We start from the raw sequence: 24110 nt of genomic DNA on the forward strand, positions 1-24110 counted from the left end.
TAATTATATTTAACAAACTTTTGCAGCCCCGCCTGACTTCACTGTGCTGTGTTTGACATGAACCTCCCATCTCTTATTGCTCGGTGTGGGTTTCATGACTAAAAACGCATCTGTGGCTATATTGTTCCCTCTTCACTGTAAATGTTCCCTTACTTGGGGTGAGTGTGGTGATGACACAAGGTTACTTTTCTTTAAATGTTTAAAAATTACACTTAGTGTGTTGCTTCCTGCCATGTCTGATTACTTAAGTAAACAATAGTGCACCAGAACCAACAGTTACAATATTGACGTCACATTTAATATATGAGACAAAATTATGGATCTTAGACCAATCTCATGAACTTCAATGAAAATATCAGTATCAATGTTAAATCATTTTTAACTTCTCATCTGGTTCATCTTTGGCTCCTGCAATTGCATTTTCCCAGAACGGACACGAAAGAAAAAGCTGTGAATCCTCATGTAAAAGCCCTCATCATTCTTATTAATGTCTGCAGCCTGATCACCTCTCGACTCCCCTTCTCCTCCCTGAAGTGGTTCCATATTTTCTTTATCCTACTGCTGCTATTTTTGGAAATTCTGTTTAACACTCATGTCAGCGTGTTTTATAATATACAGTCCCAGTGTTGGTTTGTAGTTAATAAGTGAGCACCATTAACACACATTTCTGTTGATAACGTTCGCTGCAGTTATTTCAGTCGTGAATGTGAACCACCGGATTCCTGATGCGTTCACTCCCTGATGTGAGATCATATTTCTTCATAAAAAAACAGACAAACACTCCATGTGAGAAGCTTTGATTTTATTATGTCTCTGCTGCACTTAAAGTGATGTTTGTGGCTCTCTTCCAGATCTGTAGGTGTTTTAAAGGACCCTGGTGGATCCATGTTGTTATTCCTCTAACAGCGCAAAGAGAAAAGTTCCCAATAGAAACTAAACGTATCTGTAACTGTAAGAGAACCACAATCATCTACAAAATGTTCCAAATTACAGAGAAATGTCAGCGATTTAGTTTGGATGTAAATTTCCTAAGATTCATGATATTCTGTGATGCTCCTGTGTGAAGCTCCAAACTAATCTATCAAACGTGAAACACTAGAATGTTAATATCTGCTGATGTTTGTGAACTCGGCTAAGCTTTCTTGCAATAATGTGCATTGAAACTAATACAAAGATGGTTTAATCGATGTGAGTCTCAAATTAATCTGGGTCATATCTCAAACTCGTAATTATTACAGGTTGTTAAGGATAGCTTTAGGGCTGCTGCTGCAACTCTGGCTAGGGAGTGGACTTCCTGACAAAGAGAACAATGAGCAATGAAGACGGAGAGCGAGAGAAGAAAGTCTCTGTTCGAGTCTTGCTGTTAGGAAAACTCTGAGCAACAATAATGTTTACGTCTTCAGCTTCCTAAAGACCTAAAACCTACTGAGTCAGGAGCTGCATACCTTCCTCTGATCAGCAGCTACAGCCAATGGTTGGTTACAGAAGCCTAAAGCAGTCATTCAACACATATCACAGCCAATCAGAACTGCAGGACGGAGCGCTCAGCCACGAAAACAAGAAGACAAAATAAAGAGTAACGGAAAGAGTAAGTCGTGTGCTACTTATTCTGCTAACATGTAAACTTTGTTTCTCTAAATATTACAAATGTAACCCTCAAAATCTCTTAACCCTGAAGCTCCCGTCGTTATACTGCACCCTGGTGGCACAAAAGAAAAACACAGCGGAGACGGTTGTAGCGCTTCGAGCTTATTCAATTTACATGCACTTTGATTATACTGCGATTAAGGCAATGAAGTTGTTTCCTTCAAATTGTGACTGAAATGGTTACAAACTAAAGATTATATGGTTGTGAATCGATTGAGGCACGAAAACATCTTAATTGGAATTTGCTGCCTCTCTGGCAAAGCTAGATTTCATGCTGTGATGATAAAAGTCTCAGATATCAGCAGAATCCTATTGTTTTCCGTCATGTATGCAGCTTCATCGCGTTTTTGCCTTTAATCGCAGCACAGGCGTGTAGTCGACTGAGTGTGTATAAACTGACAATGTTTTTGTGTGTGAGGCCTTTGGCAGATCGTCTCTTCTATACACTTCACATCATCAAAACAACAAGTTGATATGATGATCAGACATAAAAATATGCACCAGTAATATTAATATCCTCATTAGTGTCTCATTACGGTTTAAGATTATTATAAAGCGCTTTACATATTTACAAAAACAAGGAGAAAATCACAGAGTGCTTCCAGTAATTTTGTAGCAAATGACAGGGCGACTTTAACATGGGAGGACTGATGTTTGCCGATATCTCACCAGTGTCAACCTTCAAAAGCCTTTATCAGTCAATACTTATCTACACACACACACAAACACACACACAACACTTTGGGGGGATAAAGTCCAGTGTGTGTGTGTGTGAGTGTGTGTGTGTCACCATTCCAGGTATCACATCATTTCAGGCCAAATCAAACACACATCCATCTGAGAAACTAAAGTCCATCGTTCTTTTAGCTCTGGTCCATCTTGCTGCTGCTGTTAGATCATTGGCTCGTGACGTCATTCTGTTGTTCTTCTTCTTCCTCCAGTGTTCAGCGTGCCGCTGCCTAGATGGTGATGTCTGTGAAGTCTCGTCTGCAAAATCCTTTCTGAAAGACACGAGAAACGATACAAACGAATCAAACCAGGCGACGGTGATGATGTTCATTTTGACTTTTTTTCTTCAGTGTTTGTTCTGTGTCGGCATCAGTTTAGCCTGAAAACTAGCAACGAGAAGGCTGTGCTAGTGTGTAGCTCACTGGGAACACTTGGCGTAGTGATGAGTCACTAACCTAAGCTGTATTACATCAGTGTGTTCTTCATCCTAAATGTTCCACAGCAGCTCACCCGTCTTCCAGCAAACAAGTTTTGCCAAATTACTAACCGCTATAAACTCTTTGTGTACTCACAAAATCCTTCTTGTAATTTACGTCTACATTACGTCATTTACAAAATTATACTCTCATCGCTGTACTGCTGCAATCTTCCCCCCAAAGTTTTGGTCAAGTCAGCGTTCTCCAGATCCAACAGCTGAGCAACTTACGTAAGCGAGAGAGTGACTTCCTGCTTCGATACAGATCAGAAGAGGATTACATCATAACTTATAAACCAGATGTGTTTGGCTTAGAGACCATGCGAGCATCACGTTTTTATATCGAGAGCTTGTCGGAGTTTGAGACCCCTGTAATTTTGCTGAATTTTTCTTGAGAGACCAGTTTGTTTAAAAACGCTGCTGTGCTTTAGGATGGAGAACAAACAAAGATGTAACAGAGCTCAGGTAAGAAATTAGTAATCAACCACTGTGAACAACAATGTGGCAGAATTGACTTGAAAACATCCCCAACAAGCTTGAGCGCTGAGGAAGAGGAGCAGCTTTATGTGGCTGGAGTGATGATGGACCACAGGTGTGAGTGATAATCAACAGGTGTCTCTGATCGCGGCTGATGACAGGCAAGGTCAGTGGAATGGAATCCAGTGAAGCAAAGTTATCAAGTTCAGAGATTATTAAGAAAATAACTTAGATGTAGAATGTTGCATAGACTTCATCACTTTATTTGTTATTAGTTGCAGAAGTTGTGGATCCAGATCAAGCTGCACCCTCTCCACAAATATGTCTAATGTTTTCCATTTAGATTTTACTTTTGAAGATATTTGCGAAAATATTTGGTTTCGGATATTTGGATCAACACCACAAATCTAACGTCTCCTCCTTCCTGGGCTGTGACCCCAACCTCACATCCAAAGCTCCAACAAAATTGGTTAGGAAGGTTTGGAGTTATCCTGCCAAAAATCAGAACAACAGGCGGAAGCAGGTGAACACAGGAGGTCCAACACACACACACACACACACACACACACACACACACACACACACACACACACACACACACACACACACACACACACACACACACACACACACACACACACCGTCTTTGTCTGCTGTCTGTGTTCAGCTGCTGCCTAAACCAAACTTTGCTCCCATTTGTCCCAGATGACTTTAAATGAGACAAACCAAGAATCTCTGGGCCAAGATTCTCTGCATTCCTCCTGTCTGAGAGTCATCATTCAAAGTCAACGTGGAACCCCACAAATCCAACCAAAGTGTGGAAAGTGTTGACAATAATGGAGAGAAGATTTAAAATGCGTCATTAAAGGAATTAAATGTTATTGAGCGTGATGACACTCCAGAAGAGAACAGATGGGTCTCGTTCTAATGAATACAAACGCCACTGGCGACAGACTCACAGAATATTTTCATTTCCTGTTTCATTTTTTTCCAAAGTAAGACAGAGGCTGCAAGGTCCCAGGCTCATGAGGTGAAAGAACAGAGGGAAGAAGGGAGGAAGGGCAAAGGAGTGGGAGGTTAAATGGGACAACAAACGGACGTGCGCAGACACAAAGCAGAAAACCATCTGGTGGAGACAAAGGTGGACGCATGATCTCTGCCAAACCCCCCCACGCACGCTCATCTCCATGCAGAGCAAGTCTCACACCCAGCGACGCAGCCCGCCGTGTAAGCAGGCGCATCTTCGCTTTTGAGGGGGATTCGTTCGTTTTTACAGCCCCACTGCATAAACAGAACACCGTGTTATCTGCTGAGGCTGACAAAGGCGTTTATCAGCACAAATAACTCCATTATTGCTCAAACAACATCTGTTTAGTTCTCACGAGCCTGAAAGACGATCGCCCTTTATTTCTACGATAATCACAACACAAGATTCTGCTTATAATATACATCTACCTAGCAAAGAAACACATAATTTAATAAAGACCATTCTGTTTTAATAAAGGTATTAAAAATAAATAAAATTGATATTTTTTGTTGAGGAGTTCTGTATGTCTGTGTGGATTTCTGTACAAATAAAATAAAAAGTGAGTTGTTTATGTTCTCATTTGTACAGTTTGGCCAATTCATTGACTTTTACAATGTAATTCCTTTGGGGTTCTGTTTGGAAGAACGCCAGCAAACCGGGCAACCTTTGCTGGCTTTCACTTGCAAGGTCCAAAGATATCCCATAGTTGGTCCTGTACAACTATGGACCTGTATCCATGAACACATGTTAAATCCTCTGAAAGCTCCTCTACATGAACTTAGAAGTTTTGTTGCCGACAAATATGAGAAACAAACCCCTGAGGTTGAACCCCACGAGCAGCAGGAGCTACAGATTCATGGGTTTCTTTGTCCTCTGGCCTGTGGACAGTCAAGTTCAGCCCAGGTCCGCTCACCATGGCGATGATTCCGTCTGCAAAACTTTGTCGTGTGTGGCTTTCAGCTGGTTCCATAGAGAGGGGGGACAGAAATCAAGAGAACCCCCCTGTCCCTGACAGGAAACCCTGAGCGCCCTGGTCTGCAACTCCGCCCACCGTGCCTGAGCAAGCGCTGCCACTGCGCCTTTGTTTCTGTCGCTGTGAGATTTTCCAAACTCTACTGTTCCCACCACAAACCTCCCCAGAATACTAAGCAGCCGTCATTCCTAAGGGTTAATGACTTGTGCCACATCATTCAATTTAAGGCCCCATAAAGCCACGATACACAATCTGGATGCAAACAGTTAAGCTTTACTGTCCTCCATCTGTGACTATTTAGCTTCTTACCCCAATAGTCACAATGAAGTTCTTCAATTTCTTGTATACTTTTTAATGATATTTGCTATTTTGTTACACTTTGCATCTCATTCGATCTCATCTTCATCTTCTGGGGATTCGTGATAGTGAAACTACTAACTTCACTGTGCAGCCCATTTCCAAAACAACCTAGCTTTTCCATTAACTTTGCCATTAAATTTACCAACTGTTGCTGAACAAAACACACACACACACACACAGAGACACACACACACACTCTTGTGCCACAGCTTGTGCCCACATTTCTGTCACAGCCTGGACCAAACTGACCTCATCCCAGGAATCATTGATTGTTGTTAGAATCAAAGCCTTGTGGGTGAAGCAGGGGAGTAGCGGTTTATGCTAGCAGCCTTGATCACAGTGTTTACAGTCTCCCCTGCTCATGACTGGACTGCTGACGTTTACAAGGAAAGATTTCCAGAGGAGAAACCAATTTAAATATGTTTGTGTCACATAACCTAAATTACAAAATCAAATAAAAACGTAGAAAATCATTTAGAATAAATAAAACAATAAGTATAAACCGATTCAGCTCAGTTCATGCTGCACTGATCCACAACTGTAGAGCACCAAGACTTAACAGCATCTCTTTGTTTGAGTAGTGAGCAGCTCGCCACACTTAGGCAGCGAGGGGGAATTCCTTCAGTCTCTTGAAGGTAAAGCGATTAAAGACCTAGGATACATTTCAATACTTACAACTACATCTGAACTACTGCTTAAACTGTCAAAATGTCAAAGAACTGATTGCTTTATAATGGCTTATTTCCAGTTAGAAACAGCTGATAAAACACTTCCAAGACCAAACAAATCACGTTAAACTATTTATCCACAGCCATTAAGAAGTCCTTAAGTTGAACCCTGTAGACGTGCCAGATGATTCTGGTCTTATTTCATTCAGTCCAACTCAAGTTCAGATGGGTCAAGTGACTTCCTGGAAGAGGCAGCAGCAACAGAACATTGTGCTAATTGAACAGAAGATAAGAGATTCCAGATATTTACCAGGATTAAGACTTAAGCTCAGATTGGACAAATGCAACCACATGGATGGACAGCGACAGCGATTTTACATAAATCTTATTTTCAGGTTTAACATGTACATCTGAATTCACTAACATTGTTTTGGAGATATTTGGAGTTTACGTAGCAGGTCTGTAGGTCTTTGAATGGATCTTTGTGCTAAACACATCAGAAAGCCTCTTAAAGTTCCTCAACATAAAGATACGTTTGGCTTTTATTGTAGTGAGCATAACTTCTATCTTTGCGCTGCAGAAGAAATAACAGCATTAATCGATAAGGTCTAATCAAAGACCTACAGACCAAACCTAACAATTGGCAAAGATAGCCAATGACAGGACCTAGCTGGGACAAAAATGACTGGCAATCACCAAAAAGTCAAATGATCATGAATGAACGCAGCTGGTCATATTTGTTGTAGCTCACCAGTTTGTAGTCTTTGTGCAGTTTGGTGTAATGAAACATGTTGCAGAGGACGGTGGAGGCGGCTCTGGCAGCTTTAACGGCCCCGGCACTGAACCAAAACAGATCGGCGGACAGTTATGACACAGACTGATAAGCAGGAAATGCCAGATAAACCAATGGTAAGCACTCCGTAATGACCAAACAATTAACTTCACATTACAGTTTCAGACTGTGGAACGGTGAGAACAGGAAGAAGCTCCACAGTGACAACATAAACATGAAACAAAGCTCACAGCCAAGGACAGTTCAGACGCACCTGCTGTCGTGGGAGGATTTGATGCCCACTAATTTGGGCAAACCATTGAAGTAAGAGATGTCACGGGCTGCCAAGGAACTGCTGGAGACGAGGTGGTTGAGGGCGCCGCAGATGTTGACCACCACCTCGCTGGACGGGGCCTTCTGGAGGCCATCGCTGGGCAGCTTGGTCACCAGCACGTTCACCATGTTCTTGGCTGACAGAAGATGAGGATATTTGGAATTTCAGTAATGTTACAGGTAAAATCTTTATTACCACATGTGGTTAGTGAATAAATGACTCAATGCAATTTAGCCAAGTTAGCACGTTTGCTTGCATCTCACCCAAGTGGTCCTTGTTCCTACAGTGTCTGGACAGGTTCCTCAGCAGGCCAGTCAAAGGTTTCAGCACCATGTCACAGTTGGTGTCCAGTTGTTCCAGCAGGACGGGCAGCATCCTCTCCTGCTCCAGCACCACACCGCTCAGCACTGAGGCCCACTGCACAGAGGACAGAGAGTTCAGCCAACATCTCACACATGGGCCACATGTGTTGTTGTTCATGACAATGGTGATGGCGAGTTCTTACTCTGGCGTCTCCTGCGGTGACATTTTGCAGAGCTCCTATGGCGGCTTCGCGGCTGGTGGAGGTACTTAGGCTGTTCTGCAGAACGACCTTGTACAGCGCCACCACGTTTGGATGCCATAACCACTCGGAGCCCCTGGGCTGGCGGGACACTTCAGACAGGACGGAAAGATGCTGGTTGTGCTGCTGTTGTAGAGCAGAATGAAGGAAAAGATGAAGGAACGATGATGGCGGCACAAACACAGAAGAAGATACTGATAAGGTTTTGCTATGTCATATGCATCCTGAACTTTCTATCCATTTTCCTGCTTTGCCTGCGTGTTTGGGATGACCTCATCTGACCTTTTCACCATTGTTAGTCAGCTTTTCTCATAATAATCATGAATCATGTGACGTTGGACAGGATGTGAAGTGCAAACTGGCTTTTTTGTATTTGAAGTAGGTGAGGACAACTTGAAACACAAAGTCAGACAAAGGTCTCACAAAGACTGTGTGTGGTGTCCAGGTATGCAGGTTTGTGTGTAACAGTCCATGGGAATTTGTGATCCGGGCTGAGGACAGGTGAGTGTGTGTGTGTGTGTGTGTGTGTGTGTGTGTGTGTGTGTGTGTGTGTGTGTGTGAGAGCGTGGTCGTTTGCCCATCTGACCCTTTGCAAATGTTTGATACATCACAGTTCATCCTTTGTGTTCTCTCCCCCTGTAGCCCCATGCGACCAGATCATCTGGACAAAATACGGATAGAGGAGAAACTTCCCAAACCAGTTTTTCCCACATTAGGGAGTGTTGCAGCATTGCACGGGCAATTACAACTCATCACTGTGGAATAACAAAGAAAATGCTTCAGAATTGTGAGCCAGACTTCCTTAAAGGATACGTTTGTTATTTCGAACCTAATCTCTCTTACAACATAGTTTGTGCCTCATCTTAAACGCTCCGAGCACAACAGTGTCAGCTTGTGTGTTTTCCCAGCAGACTGGTTTCGTTTCTGAAGCTCCCAGTCAAAATGAAAGGGATAATTAGGACACTGTGAATCTCTAAGGCAATCTTGCGTCTCTGTCTCAAAATATGTGCGTCCCTTTGGATAAAAGTTAAATGACCCCATGAAAATGTAAATAATGCAACAGCTAATCAGCATGCTGGTATTCATGGTATTTCCCCTTCATACAAAGCACCGCCTCTATGTCACTGGGTCATCAAAATAATCAGGCGACGTCATCCTCAGGAAACGCTTCAGTTTCATTGTGACCAGCAGGTATTGAGACATGGATGAACGGACAGATCTCGACATATTGCCACATATATTACCCCACTGCTCTCCCGTCTCACGCTAGCTGGAAGTTCCCAAAGTTTATTTGGTTGTGTAACACGTGAAAGAGGTCAAACGAATGCTTTTCTACCCGCGATAGAACTGTTTGTGAACACATGTAACAGTGATGAGTGACACTTAAGCTCTGCTAGCCATCACTGTCTGCTGTTCATGTGATCTGAGGCTTTTGTGTGTCGGACTGGAAACTGATCCTCCCTGTGGAGCCGAGGCCAAGTGTTGGGTTTTCATCTGCCTCATATTACCTCATTCTGTGATACCTGAGAGGATGACACAGACATGCTTGACATAAAGGTTTTTGACATTTGCCTAGAAGCACCCAAAGAAACATGCATGTGACACTTTGACCCGATATCCTGTCTTGTAATCATTTCATGATGCATTGAGAAAAGTGGATACTGCAGCGCCACCATCAGGCAGACCAGTATGGAAATTGAATGTATTCTTCCCTGTATCATATCATGTTTCATGTAAATCAGTTAATTAACATTCTCAACATTCTCAACATATTGAGTGATAAAAGCACAAAGCAGGTAACAATCCAATGAGACTGAGTTTACCTCCTTGGTGTGTTTGGAGTTCAGAGCGAAGCAGCCGATGGGTTCGCTCTGCCTGGAGGCGGAGGCCCTGGTTGGTCCCTCCAGACGGTGGCGCACTGAGAGAGGAAGCTCCGAGTACAACTGGTAGGACAGATTCCTCAGGACACACAATGAATTCTCCAAACCCTAAACACCAGGAAGGAAGGAAGGAAAGAGAAGTGTCGGGATACAGGGAGGAAGGTCAGGATGAACTCTTTGTATAACAGGGAGTATAAAGATTTATTCTGAAAGGTACCAATGGCAGATAATGGCTGCCATCCATTGTGCTCAGGAGTCGGAAAGTTCCATCTCAACTCTCCCGAGAAACCAACAATACACTTTAGTGCCCATTGTGGGGATTCCCCTGATGAACATTCATGCCATGATGTCAGCATTGGAAGTAATATGCATAGAGGGAGCAGCAGCTTTAACTCAACACATTTGGTGGTGACTAGTGAGCTCACGTCGACAACTTTAAATGTTTGTGACAATGACACACAAGTTGTAGGAGGAGGTGTTTTGGAAATAATTCCAAATAGTAGAAAGTGGGCGTGGCCTGTATGGGCAATGTGAAGACGTCAGTCAGATCAGCCTGAAAGTAACCATACATTACATTACATTACACTCCGATTATCCAAAGCGACTTACATTACATTACCACCCTTCGCAGAGGGGGGGAGCAATTGAGGGTTCGGTGCCTTGCTCAGGGGCACCTCGGCAGGGACTCGAACCGGCAACCCTTTGGTTCCCAAGCTGAAGCTCTACCCACTGAGCTACTGCCTCACCTTGTCATCTGGAATGTCCACATGTTGAATGTAGGACACCAGAGCGTCCACCAGACCTGGAGTCTCCCTCATCTTCTGCCTTGTCCTCTCGTTTACTGAGCTCAAGTTCCTACATAGGTACAAACACACATTCACACACTTTAGCTGTAGTTACTTGGTTCCACAGGTTTTGCACGTGTGTGTGTGACTGTAGCGTTACCTGAGGCAGCCTGTGGTGTTGTAGAAGATGTCTTTCTCAGATGGGTTGAGGGGGATGGTGGTGCACAGGGGGATCAGGACCTTCTCTGTCAGATCTGGTAAAGCCTCTCTGGACAGCTTCTCCTTCAGGTTGTCTCTGGACGACAGATTCCACAGGACGCCTGCACACAACTCAGCTGTCACGTTTTCATTCTGTGCACTTATGTGTTGAAAAGCAAGTGCATTGCTCAACAAACTGGAACTGTAACAGAATCTGAAGCTATAGTTAAGATAATTTGATATAAAGTTACTATGACCTGTAGATCACAATGGTCAAAAAAAAAAGAAAGACATTCATTTCCGAGGAAGCAAGAATAACGTTCAGCCACGTCACCTGTGATGTTCTTGCGAAGGTCCTCATCAGGTATGTTGAGGACGCTGATGAGTTGCGCGACTCCGCCGGCATCGATGAGCGCCACTTTGTTCTCTGAGCTCTCGTAGATGAGATTCCGCGTGGCGCCTGTGGCAAAGCGCTGCACTTCCTGGTTGTCGCAGGAGAAAAGCTGAACCAGAGCCGGAACACCGTGAAGAACGCGGACCTGCAGGAAACGACCATAAAAAAAGGCAAATAAATGAATAAATTAGTTGTATTTAGCTAAACAATAACAAAATGTAGATGTGGTACCTGGGTTTTGGCATCGTTGCTATGGTAGCACTGGTGTTGTATATATGCAGCTCCCAGAATCTGCATGGCTGAGTCTGTCTCACAGAGATATCTAACAGCTGTGGGCATGTCCAGACCATGCATCCTACACACACACACACACACACACACACACACACACACACACACACACACACACACACACACACACACACACACACACACACACACACACACACACACACACACACACACACACACACACACACACACACACACACACACACACACACACACACACACACACACACACACACACACACACACACAGTTAACCTGTATGTAGACAGTGATCACATCCAGATGTTACACAGTAGCTGTTTCATTGAGTTTTACAATTATTTGATCAAACCTTTCACCTCTTTGCTCTGCCTCACGAACATGAGGCAAGTTTTGGTTCTAAGCAACATGGATGAGAAATGTATGTGCAACTTTGACCTTGACCTTTGACTGATTTGAAAACTGCTGGTAGACCCAAAATCTGACAAAAACATTTTGAGTTTTGGCTCTGAAAGTCAAACTGCAGCGGTTGGACAGAACACAGCAGTAAAGTAGTGAACGACCTCTCACCCGCCCAGTGGATCACCGCTGTGTATGGACGCCCCGTCCCCCACGTCCACTCCCTTCCCGACACTCTTCACACTGCGCAGGGAGGCGGCTCGGTGCAGAGGGGCCTGGTACTGGTTGGACCTGGACACGTGCTGCTGCCACTGCATCCCCCAGTTGTCCCCGGCCGTGGCGGCGGCCCTTCCAGCGCCGGTCCAGCCGTCCTGGTTGAACATAGAGCTCTGCTGGTAGTGCTGTTGCTGCCGGTTAGCAATGCGGCTGATGGTGCGGTGCGAAGGGCCCCGATAGGTCTGCTGTTGTGGCGGCTCCTCGTCCTGCCAGTACCCTCTTCCCTGGGCCAGCGTCCCACTGAGACTGCGCCTTAAGGTGCCGGGGGCGGGGGGAGTGACCGCGTATGCAGCGTTACCCAGGGGAACCGACACAGACAGAGGAAACACCTCCTGGTCCGCGTGGCACAGCGACTTAGAGCGTCTGTTTCTGATGTGTGATTGGGTGTCCTGATAGGCGCCGTGGACCAGACTGCCTCCTGAGTGGCTCACTCTGGAACTGGTTTCCACGGCAGAGCGAGTGGAGAAACCAGATGAGTGCAGGGGGGCCGTGGCCACCTGTAGGATGTGTCAGCGAAGGGAGCAGCAGACACAGAAGAAGAAGCAGTGACGTGTGTGATCATTTCAGCTCATTCGTAAATCTTCCCCGGACATTAATAAGCACATAGGTGTAACAGTACTGATGCATTACTGTATGAGGCGCGGCCGTGATACACCGGCAAAAAGCAGTGAGAGCCACGCCTTGGACTTCTGTGTCTGGGTCGTCCAATTCTCTGGTCTAGTGCTCCACATTCTGAGAGACTCTGTTACTCTGCCAGCTCTGATAGAACAGACTAAAGATCAGTTCAAAACCACCACCAATGAACCGATTCATCAACTTAATGATAACTTATGCAATTTGTATTTATCACTGACACTTGTGAGGCAAATGCAGTTTAAGATATTAGCTTGATTTCATAGAGGCGAGAGTATGAGCAAACGCGGTTGTGTGATGCAATCTGCCCCAACTGGCACGTTCTATCTGGCACAGTGGCCCACCCACACTGTTTGGTGGAACAGTTGCAGTCGCACCGTTCCGTACAGTTATAGTGTTGGAAATTCCACATTCAGCAGCCCCTGCTTCTTCCTCTCACTGAAAATCAACTGTAATACAGGAAGCTGACACAAAGCGCCTGGCCAGTTAATGGCATCAGACCAACCACTTCCTGTTTATACTGTTTGGTCTTTTTGGGTGCAATTCCATTGTTCTGAGTTTTGGCAGCAGTGCGCGCAGACGACTTCCTTGCACTCTGACACAGACACCGATAGACCAGGACGTTACTCATACAGCATAACTACACTTTTGCACCTGTAGTTTTTTTTACTCATGTCATCACAATACAGTCACCACCAGGCATTCATCACATCTGACATGCATCAAACTTTACATCATACTGTCCAACCTCTAAACATCTGTCTGAAGTAAAGATACAATAGCAAAACAGCGATTGTGTTACTTTTAAGTTCTAAAGTGCATGTTTAATATCAGCGTTGCTAACATCTAAGCTGACCACGCCTTCTCTGCGCCGGAAGCTGTACTGTTTGTTTGCAATAGTAAAAGCAGGCGGCACTCACGGCCATGATGCGGCTGGGTGTGTGTATCATGGATCTGGAGCTGAAGCCATGGATGCGGGCAGTGCTCCTCACTCCACTCAGGCTGTAGTAGTCTAAGAGAAGAAGACAGACAGGACAGCGTTACACTTTCAGAGACAAACTGGAAAATGGCAAATAAGAACTGCAGAAAGCATTTAAGTTTTAATCTTATCAGAACGGATAAAATTTCAGACTGATCTTTCAAAAGGTCCATTCTACAGACTATGGGACAATTGTGGACCTGATACGTGAACGCAAAATATTGATAAAAACGCTCCAACTTTCAGAAAAACATTGAATTTAGACATAATGTCCTCAAAAATCCCAATTTTTTTTGCAATCTCAGTATCTCTTGAAGGTACTAAACCGTACTCTAGTGATAATTGGTATTTTGCAGCCATAGTTGAAGTGTCGCTGGTTGCTGAAGATTCACATAGATTTACAGGCGTCATTCTACCAGCAGACATAAACATTCCAACATCTGGTGCAATCTTAATCAGTGCATGCTGGATTCCAATGAACTCCCTCTGAATAAGAGCACAAATACATCATAACATAAAGAAGTGAGCTGTTATCAGTTGGCAGGAAGGGGCGGGGGGAGCGCTGGGGGAGACTGACTGAAATAAACGGGGCTGGAGAAAAAAAACACACCATCAAGTCCAGCAGGATGGAAGGAAGGTGGGAGGAGAGGCTGCTGGAAGGGAAACTGGGCAGCGTGCCTGAATGCGAGCATCACCAGGTCAAAGGTCATGGGAGGTATGTATGCTTAACACAACCACTACAGGAAAGTGGTACAGTTTGGAGCACATGCGAGGAAGCATATAACAAATCATGTCAACTCACTGCAGAGCCAGAGACTTGCTTTAAAGCATGAAGTCGTCTCATCAGCTTCTATAGGGTAGTTCATACTTAAACATGATATCCCTGTCATGAGGCAGTAAACACGACCCCCAACTGTCTATGTGGTCACACAGGGTTAAGGTAGACATCAACAAACAATTCTTCTTCATTAGTACCGGTAGCAGAAACAATAAAGACAAAACCCCCCAGAGCCCAAACTACCAAAACATCATAGTTGGCTGGATGTCACACAATTCTCTCTGCTGGAGGGGAGCTCCAACAACAACACAACACACAACACACAACACCCACCACACAATGTCACAGCTGCCTCAATAGAGAGAGTCCAGTCTCCAACCCATCATTGGTAAAAAAAAACTTGTAGCCAGCTTGCATCTTGGCCCAGAAGCAGCTTCATAACATAAAACAGCAGTGCCACGAGGGAGCAGCATGTCATAGTGTTACACATGCCTCTAAACAGCAATTTCACTGGAAATGATGAGTTATTTTCACTTATTTTCATGCACTTATCCAGGTCCGTGTCTGCAGCACAGCCTTCACTCACTCCTTGTGTGGGCAGGGCTTCAACAACAACAACAACAACAACAACAGCAACAACTTTCTGGTCTGGAACAAATGGAACCATCAAGTCAGGGACCAGGAGATGCCAGTTGTTGCCAGTGTTTTCACACACGAGTATGGAAACTAAAAGAAATGCAGCAGTGGTCTGTGAAGAATAACAAGGCACCCCTGGCAGCACGGTGAAGCCACAAGAGACCAGATACTGTAAGACTTTCAGTGGCAAAGCAAAGATAAACAAGGAAATTTTACTTGAGGTGGAGCAAGCTGCTGTCACCAATGGCACAAATATTAAACAAGCTCAAAGGCTACAGAGGGACAAACGCAGAGCTGGACGACGCAAAATAAAAGCTGGACTGAATTATGAGTTGCCAGAGGAACGTCGCCATGACGATGGCGGAAACGCAGATTGGTTCTTCGAAGAGGAGATTCAGCTGTGATTCACCATTGAAGGGAAAGAGGTATGAGTAAATCCAGAGGTGGATTTAGTGCATTTGACTCCTTAAAGGTCAGTCGAGGGGCATTCTTGTCTCGATATGGGCCAGCAAATATAGAGAACTTTGATCTCTGCTGTGAAAACTGCTCTGAAGTCGCGTTTACCATAGAAGGCCTGCAATCACACCACAAAGTCTGTATATGTCAGATTGGTGTAGAATTAAGACAAATTTAGATATAAATTCAGTAACAACAGTTAAACGCAGAATAAAGCAGTTATGCAGAAAAACGTAAGCTCACATACCACGAGGAAGCCAAAGGATGGAAGTAGTTACTGGTGTGTGAGGGATAAGCATGTTTTCAATCAGCTCCACCCTCAGCGTTTTATGACTGTACTTAAGTTCATTTTCAAAGATGAGAATGTTTTCCTTCTGGCTTCTGATTGCATAACAAGAAGCATCTCAGTGACATGTGAGTTACAGCTTTGTAACCAGGAGCCGTCATTTGGTGAGAGCTTCCAGCCAGGCCTTCACTGCACCACGTCTTAACCCTTTACTGGCCATCGGTGTCCCAAACTCCTCTACTGGCTACAATCGTTCTTCCATAATGTATACTTGCAGCCACATACCTACACCCGACTTCATACATAAATCACCACAACTAATAACTGTCCTTACACGTACATACAGTATGTGGAGAGTTATTGGTCATTGAATGAATGGATGATGGTCGTCCGTGAAGGAAGGAGGAAGGACGGGCAACGGCGATGTTTACGGCTAGATGCTCAATTGCCATTTTCTACCCATAAGCAATGTTTTCGAGTGCCTGTTTACATCTACTTAGGCACAGATCGTGAGACAGATCTAATCATTCAAGCTGTTTCTTTTTAGAGGTCGTTTGGCTGAAACGGCCCTAATTAAAGCTTGACATTGTGTGGTTATGATCAGCATTCACAGTGGTGTGTGGCTGCTGGCTAAGAGTCAAGAAGATGGATGTTAGACGTCTGCAAGGAAATAAAAATGATCGCCAAGACACTTAATGTAAATGAGAATGAATGCCAAGAGTGGCGGCCAACGACAAGAGTTTGACCGCACATACATACAAGCCTGATCTCCATATCCAGATAATGAGAACAGGTGCAAATAAAAGACTTATATAGAGCCGAAAGTCTTCACAACACCGAATAATACAAACGTATGGATGGATGGAAAAATACTTCTGCTGCTCTATGGGTGAGTAATGTTTATCCTGAGGGTGGTGCTGAAGGAAAGGTTGTGTGTGTGAGGCAGAGATCCTACTGCAGCAGAGCGCTCACGTACTGCTCTGTAATTCTGGGAACATTACGAGTGTAACACCCGCCTGGAGTCCCCACCAGAAAATCTTCACAACCCTGTGACGAAGAACCTGGCCAAGTCTTTATTTGCGAGATGTTTGTCCTTCAAGTTCCTGCGAGAAACGGCAGAAAGTCAGTGTGAAAGCAGGTCCAACCCTACTGCCTGTCAGACAGACGAAAATAGACAGGCCTCTGATAACGGGCTCAGAAGAGCTGATTGGAAAGGAATGTTCCAGACACAAGACAGTCAGCGAGCTGTTAAACTGCACACATGATGCATTACGCTTTCCTCACAACATGGGTTCAACATTACAAGTCCACCCTGGCATCACCGTGTCCGTCATGGATCACGTTGCATTGGTTTTGTTAACCTAGTTTGAATTTTGGAAGTATAGGACATTTGAGGAATATTTGACTCTTTGTCTCATTAATCTGTGTCTCCTTTCTGCTACTCATGATTCCCTTGAAAAAGAGGTTATTGAGATCAATGGGACCTTTCCTGGAAATATAAAGGTTAAAGTGCGTGTGATTGCAATTTTCCCATTATTAATAAAAGATGTTTGGTCGACACTCAGCTCTCTGGCTTTGACTCCCTGCTAGTTCGGAGTAACGTGCTGTTCTTTCTATTAGGCCTCCTCCGTCCTCTCTGGATGTAGAGGAGGATTTAGACTCTTTTTCTTTGAAAAGATGAATGTGGGGTCGCTGACCGGCAGCTGGTGAGACAGATGTGTTGTGTCAGGAGCTGCTGATCGTCTGAACCTCCCAAGCTACTATAGTAAAACAGAGCATGCCAGACAGAAACCATGAGGAGCTCTTGGCTGTGACTCAATAACATTTTTTACCTCCAACGAGGATGTTCTGCTTCTGTTGGTCCACTAACAGGATAACTCAAAATGTCACTGTTTCCCATTTAACACGGTGGGCAGGTTGGACCTCATCCAGGGAAGAACTCACTCAAGGCTGGTACCATTCAAGCAGAGCAAGTGGTGCTACAATTATCACTTTTACATTTTACTTTTCATCTTTCCCTGGAACCCTTGGTTGTTTCTGAATCTATCCTTGTAAGCCACGCCCTTTTGCACTTCACAGTTTTCTCCTGTATCTCGTCCTACAATTTTGGGTCAACAGTCCCGAAAGTTAACACAAAGAATGTCTGAACCGAGCTGGACAAAACGTACAACTTTGTTTTTTGATAATCCTTATGCTTTTGCTATAGTTGGACGGCAAACTTGAGTGGGTGTGGCTCATTCTTCAAATTGGCTGTATTTCTAGGCATAATTATGTATTAATTAAATCTTCTTATTGTTATCATGAAAAACTCCCATGTAGCTAAGACTCTGACGTATCACATGGCAACGTCTGATGGAGTTCCAACATGAAATTTCTAAAAACAGGACCCCAGAAACAGGCTGTGAAAACACCCCCCGTCCCCCCGACACACACACACACACACACCGCACACAGGCTGATTCACACACAACAATCACCAGCAACACACACAAGCTAAATACATGTAATGTTAATTTGTTGACCTTGTTAAGCCTCATTCTGTAAGAGTAAGCATCTTTAAGACAGATGTGTTGTTTTCTTGGGGAAACGGACGGAAGTTTGCAGGATGTCAGACTCCAAACTCAGCTACAGTGTCCTTAAGTGACTCACATCATGCATCTGATGATTGGTCGGAAGGTGTGTTTCAAAACACGCAGCCCCCTGGCCAACACACACAAATACACACGCACACATGTAGACACTCACACGCTGCCTCCCATTTACATTTTAATGACACACAATGAAACCAAAAGACATTAAGTAATAATTTCAGAATGCTTTTCATGCATTTCAACCAAAACATCCGTGTCAAAAATGCGTTTCTACATAAACAGCCACATGCAGCAGCAACAACACCACCATCACCTCCACACCTGCTCTGCTCTGAGACCATGAAGCAGAGGACAAACCCTAGTACAATTAAACAAACTACACTAAAATAACTGGAATGCAAATGCAAACAACCGTTGAACTCCTGATTGTGTATGCAGGGTCTAAACCCAGGAGTGTGTGGGCAATCATCCGACAAAAGTTTGACTCATATTGTGGTGCAAACGCATGACATATTTGGCAGTGGAATCCTCTCACATCGGTCCTGGTGAACACGAGGGTGAACTAATCCGCAGTAATGAGCCCTGGGCTGTATGCCGCTGCAGTGCCGAGACCCGCGCAGTCAGCTATAACACCACCGTGCAACACCTCCCTGGCTGAATCACTGGGCCGTGAATGATGTGTGAAAACTGTTATCGGGGTTACGCTGGTTCCAGTGAGGAAACATGAGTTCTATTCCTGGCCTGTGGGCGTAATGTGATGGGAAACATCGTCAACTGGGCACTCGGACAGAGCTGACTCAACCTAGGTAGGAACAAAAGAAATTCCTTGAAGATTTGGGAATTCTTTTGTAAGCTCCTGACATGTCCATGCAGGAGGAGTTACTCAAGGGATTTTGGGTAAATGGATTTCAGCCAGGTCAACTAGCGTGACCTCTATCTCTGGAGCAAAAGCCAGAGAAAGACCCTCTATGGTAAAAAGGCGTACAGTTACCACACACACACACACACACACACACACACAGCTGATTTCACAGAGGCCAAACTCTAGAGTTGATACCTGCTGCTAAATGGAGGTTAATGTTTAATGAGCTGCTCGGTAAATAAGTGGCAAGCAGGCGAGCGGATCTCAACCAACACGTCTAAAACCACAACACGGAGAAACTAAAACGTACGCAGCGAATAGAAAGTGACAACATGGAGACACCAATATCACAAAATCAGTATAAAGTCGTTAGTGACCTTTGTGTCCCTAAATGAACTGTTCAAAAGCCACCAGAAGATGAGAAACGTTTCATGGCTGGTTGACCAAACCCACAGTTCAGTCTGTAATTTGTTTTTTTGGCCCACACACACACAGACACACTTCAATGTAATATATATAATTATAGATGGAATCACTTTAAATCATCTGCGTCAAAACGGAATGAAGAGAATGATATTGGTGCTATACGATGTGTTCAGTGTGTCTGAGTGAAATGGCCTCTTTACAGGTGCAGTGTGCAAAGAACCGTGAAGAATCATTATACATGTAGTCTTTGCTTTATGGGCTGTAAAGTCATCCAGGCGAGTTTATTCGCCCAGCAGCTCCACACAGTAAGAGCAAAGGAATTAGACTTATGGCTCCACAGGTGATCAAACACAACACTTAACCACTGAAGCACTAAAGTGGACCTGGTACTGATGGGTCTACAATATGAATGATCGCTGTGAACAGAAACAAAATAAACTCAAAATAGATGATTGAGGGGACGTCCAGGTTCACCAAGATTAAGACCATGACCTGGACTGTCCTCTGAGTGGCATTGTAGCACGGCAAATAGAGGGCATAGGACAGGGGGTAGCTATTGTCCTTACTGTCAGAAGAAAAAGGATGACATGTCGGCATAAAAGCTGGGGCCCCCTGGTGGAGGCGGGTCCATAATGCCTTTATCAGAGCATCACGCTCCCCACACCCAGAAATAGAGCTTCACAGGCCTCATGAGCAGAGAGACAGAGCGGTAAATAGAGCTGGAGGTCTGATCTGCCCTGGATCAGGCTGCTAGAAGCCAGCAGAACTTCACCAATAAAGCTCACATTTACACAACCATGAAAGCACAAAACGCCTGAAGGACACATTTTGTAACCACAGATTTGAGGAGAAGTTAGGAAATAAAAATTTGTGTAGAGCTTTTGCTTCAGTTTTGTTCTCAGTCCCAGTTCCTGTTAAATCTATCAATCAATCTTCACTGTGAATGTTTCAGCAATTTTACAGCTGGTCTCCCTTGAAAAAACAATGTATTAAATGTGATGCTGACTGCTAGAATGAGCTCAGTACAACAAGAAATATGCAGGCAGTGTAAAAGCAGCATGCATTACAATTTAGTAAAAAGTGTTTGTTTCTGGGATATCATTATGGATTTTAACCGGCACCTTTCTTATTTCTGAGTTAGTGATTGATGAGGGGTTTATAAAATAACTTTATCCCCCAGCAGCGCCGCCTCAGAGCCGTTAGCCTCTCACCTGTTGATCCGCACACGGCGTCGTCCAGCCGGGGCATGGAGGCGGACTTCTTCTCGGCAAGCCGCATCCGGACCTGCTCCCGGACCCGCCGAGCCTTGGCAACCGGGTCCGGAGACGGACCGTCCGAGGGGACAACATAGGCGGTGCAGGAGGTGTTGGGTTGCAGGGCGGACAGAAAGCAGCCCTCCACTACCGCTACGCTCATGGTCACAGAGGGGCGGAAGAGACGGGGAAGAGCCCACAAATGCGTCCGATCGTCCGGCGAGACGAGCGAGGAGCGGTCCGTCCGTCCGGTGGATGTTTGTTTGCGAAATGGGGCTGAGCGGGCGGGATGGAGGCGGGACCTGCGGGGCTGCGACCATCAACCTGCTGACTGCGAACTACCATCCACGATGAGCAGTGTGGACCGGAGAGGAAGTTTTAGTGAAATACTCGAGTGTTTAGTGGAGACGTGCCCGCAAATGTACACACACATGACAAATACTGCAGATACATGAAGAGAAAGAACTGCAAATACATGAAGAAAGAGAGGAAAGGGCTACGAACAGATACACGATAACACTCACTGACATGCTCGCTCTCTCTCTCTCTCTCTCTCTCTTTCACTCTCCCTCTTTTTGAGAGACGTGTGCCCACTTAACTCTCGCATGACCACATTAATTCTCTACTCATGCTCACGTTAGAAAAAGTGTACACACACACATACACTGATTCTCTTTCTCTCTCACACACCCACATATACAGACTCACATTCACCTTAGAAAACGCCTGAGAAAGAAGTGTCCCCCACACACACACACACACACACACGCGCACAGAGCCCTCTTCTGTTCACATTCACCCTTGAAAAATTGTACAAAGTCTCTTTCTCCCTCACTAACTCACTCTCTCTCTCACACACACACACACATATTGTCATATTTGTCCTGAAAAATTGAAAAGCGCTAAAGGAGCACCAAGGTCGTCGTCTGTTCGGTACCTCAGCCAAGGACGTGGTGTTTTAATCAGTGTTTGTCTTCAGCAGGATTACTGGAGTCAGCAGGTTGAGCCTTGAACCCAGTCCAGTCTGGTGGGGATCCAGATCCAGGATCTTTCTGGGTAATATTTCAAAAGCCAGTGAAGAAATCTGAACAAATAACTCCTAGATGTTTGTCATCTACTGGCAAATACCTGTTGAATTGTGTTATTGATTGAGTGATTGGTTGATTGATGATCCTGCTGAGAAGCTCACCAAAAGTAATCTTCTCCAGTAGTTGCACCAAAATGTTTAAAATCCTCTTGATCGGTTGAAATCTTCTGTAGGCTTGACTGATCGATGGATCCCCTGTCCATCCGCTGTACGTTGGGGTCATGCCGGCTGAGTATGTGGTCCAGATGATTCTCTCCTCTCTGTTGCCACGTTCTCCAGCTCCTCCGAAGACGTTTCCCTGCAGCCGAGGAAAGGCTCTATGTTCTGGGTCTGACTCGAGTTCTCTGACCTGCTTGGAACGCCACAACCTCAATATCAGATCGATATCAGAAAGCAGGGATGTTGTCTTATGATGAGAAAGTGTGATGCAAGATGTTTACAATACTTGTAAGTACGACGCAGTGAGCTTCAGTGTGTGTATGTGAGTGTGAGAGATGATTACACAGTATGTAAACAGTAAACTGGCTCAAAAACAACTCAATCTTCTTTTACAAACAGGACCATGTCGTATGGGAGGGAGCGCAGCATTGGGTAATAGGTTTTCCCGGCTCATGTCATGGTTGTTTAAGTGCTCTGGAATGTGGAAATAACCTCATCAGTAGAGAGAATACGAGAAATCCCGACGGGAAGTCTCAGGATCAGCAACATGTCAGGCACAGAGAGGCTCAGGGAGGAAGAAACATGAAGTCAGCGTGTGTGAGGAGGGTGTGGATCTGCATTTTACTCACATTAGACAACACACACACATTTATATTATTCACTTACATGACTTTATCTACCTTTTCCCTGAATTCAAATCAATTCATTTCATAGATTAATTTCTATTCAAATGTCCTTTTAGTCTTTGTGTCTCACTCACAGAAAACAGAACCAGACAGCACAAAGGGACGGTAGAGACTCATCAGCGTACGGGCACTGATGATGAGGAGGAGGATGAGGTTAGGGGGTCTGACAGATCTCGGGGCAACACTCAGCAGCAGGATACCATTATTGATTACTGATTATAGCAGAAGTTGCCAGGCACCTTTCTAACGGAGCAAAGCTTCTATCTTCTCTCTGCTGGTGGAGCAGACATGGTTTTCATTTGGTAGATGTTGGTATGTAGAGGAGGAGCTCGCTGATGCTCTCTGCTATAAATCACGAGCGCTGGCAGAGAGACGCGAGGACGGGGTGTGGGGGGGTCAAAGCGGAGTGAGGCCCCCCAACTAAAATGACTTAAGTGCACATCTGGCAGCTGTTGTAAATGTTTCACTACCTTTACCTCATATATTTAGAGAAACAAACTTATAAAAGTAGTCGTAACACTACAGTACTACACACTTTCTACTGGAACATGTAAGTGTATACACCAATAAATTAATTTTAAAATCAATACCAGACTTAACAGGTAGCAGTGCAGGGACGTTTAAACACTTTGCTAATGTATACGTGCGCCATCTGTATCTAGGGTGTGTGTGACTTCAAAGGCATTCCGACCAACACATGTATTGTTGAAGCTCATCTGGATTCCATTGTCCACAGCTATAAAGAGCCAGAGGCAGGTCAGGAGAGACAGAATGCCCTCTGTCTGCTGCCCTGGTGGGCGTGTGTGTGTGTGTGTGTTTGTGTGTGTGAGTGTGTGTGTGTGTGTGTGCACGCCTGGACATCAGCCAGGCTCAGGACATTATGGAATACTGCCAAGGCCACACTTCGATCATACCTGTGGGTCTCCTCTCTCTTGTTTGACTCCAGATTAAAAAAAGTATTAGTTAAGTTTGGTGAGTTGAACACAGCAGCATCGAAGTGGTGATTTAAAATATGACAGGCTTAACATAACAGAGTGTTCTTAAACTGTCTG

At 44.7% G+C, this 24110-nt stretch overlaps 1 protein-coding gene and 1 long non-coding RNA gene across 6 annotated transcripts; one reads left to right on the forward strand and one right to left on the reverse strand.

Annotated features, from left to right (window-relative positions):
- Window positions 1–787: 787 nt before the first annotated feature.
- LOC143004465 (plakophilin-3-like) lies at window positions 788–22555 on the reverse strand. Of its 5 annotated transcripts, none has more exons than XM_076155340.1 (15): window positions 22316–22555; window positions 22064–22178; window positions 21085–21464; window positions 13780–13871; window positions 12122–12723; window positions 11513–11636; window positions 11222–11426; window positions 10850–11009; window positions 10651–10759; window positions 9848–10012; window positions 7968–8150; window positions 7726–7879; window positions 7403–7598; window positions 7108–7195; window positions 788–2648 (listed from the first exon to the last, which is right to left on the reverse strand). In XM_076155340.1, exons 3-15 carry the CDS (start codon window positions 21287–21289, stop codon window positions 2607–2609), a joined length of 2325 nt encoding a protein of 774 aa, XP_076011455.1. In that variant the 5' UTR covers window positions 21290–21464; window positions 22064–22178; window positions 22316–22555; the 3' UTR covers window positions 788–2606. The 5 variants fall into 5 exon arrangements, with proteins under 5 accessions (XP_076011455.1, XP_076011454.1, XP_076011453.1 ...); XM_076155339.1 differs by having other exon boundaries at window positions 22255–22555; XM_076155338.1 differs by having other exon boundaries at window positions 22064–22555.
- Window positions 3228–4914, forward strand: LOC143004466 (uncharacterized). Its single transcript, XR_012963967.1, has 3 exons — window positions 3228–3494; window positions 3672–3851; window positions 4034–4914. It is a non-coding gene; the product is annotated as an uncharacterized LOC143004466 (long non-coding RNA).
- Window positions 22556–24110: the final 1555 nt, after the last annotated feature.

This window comes from Genypterus blacodes, unplaced genomic scaffold, assembly GCF_046128005.1.
Source record: "Genypterus blacodes isolate CSIRO-AG114 ecotype Tasmania unplaced genomic scaffold, CSIRO-AGI_Gbla_v1 ptg000067l_1, whole genome shotgun sequence".
Taxonomy (NCBI): Eukaryota; Metazoa; Chordata; class Actinopteri; order Ophidiiformes; family Ophidiidae; genus Genypterus; species Genypterus blacodes.

What these genes read in the sequence shown, in the direction of transcription:
- LOC143004465 (XM_076155340.1), bottom strand. Translation starts at nt 21,289, where the DNA reads ATGAGCGTAGCGGTAGTGGAGGGCTGCTTTCTGTCCGCCCTGCAACCC. An exon ending in CGCCGTGTGCGGATCAACAG is followed by an intron (nt 13,872 to 21,084) that starts GTGAGAGGCTAA and finishes TTCTTCTCTTAG; the next exon opens with ACTACTACAGCCTGAGTGGA. An exon ending in TGGACATTCCAGATGACAAG is followed by an intron (nt 10,013 to 10,650) that starts GTGAGGCAGTAG and finishes CCTGGTGTTTAG; the next exon opens with GGTTTGGAGAATTCATTGTG.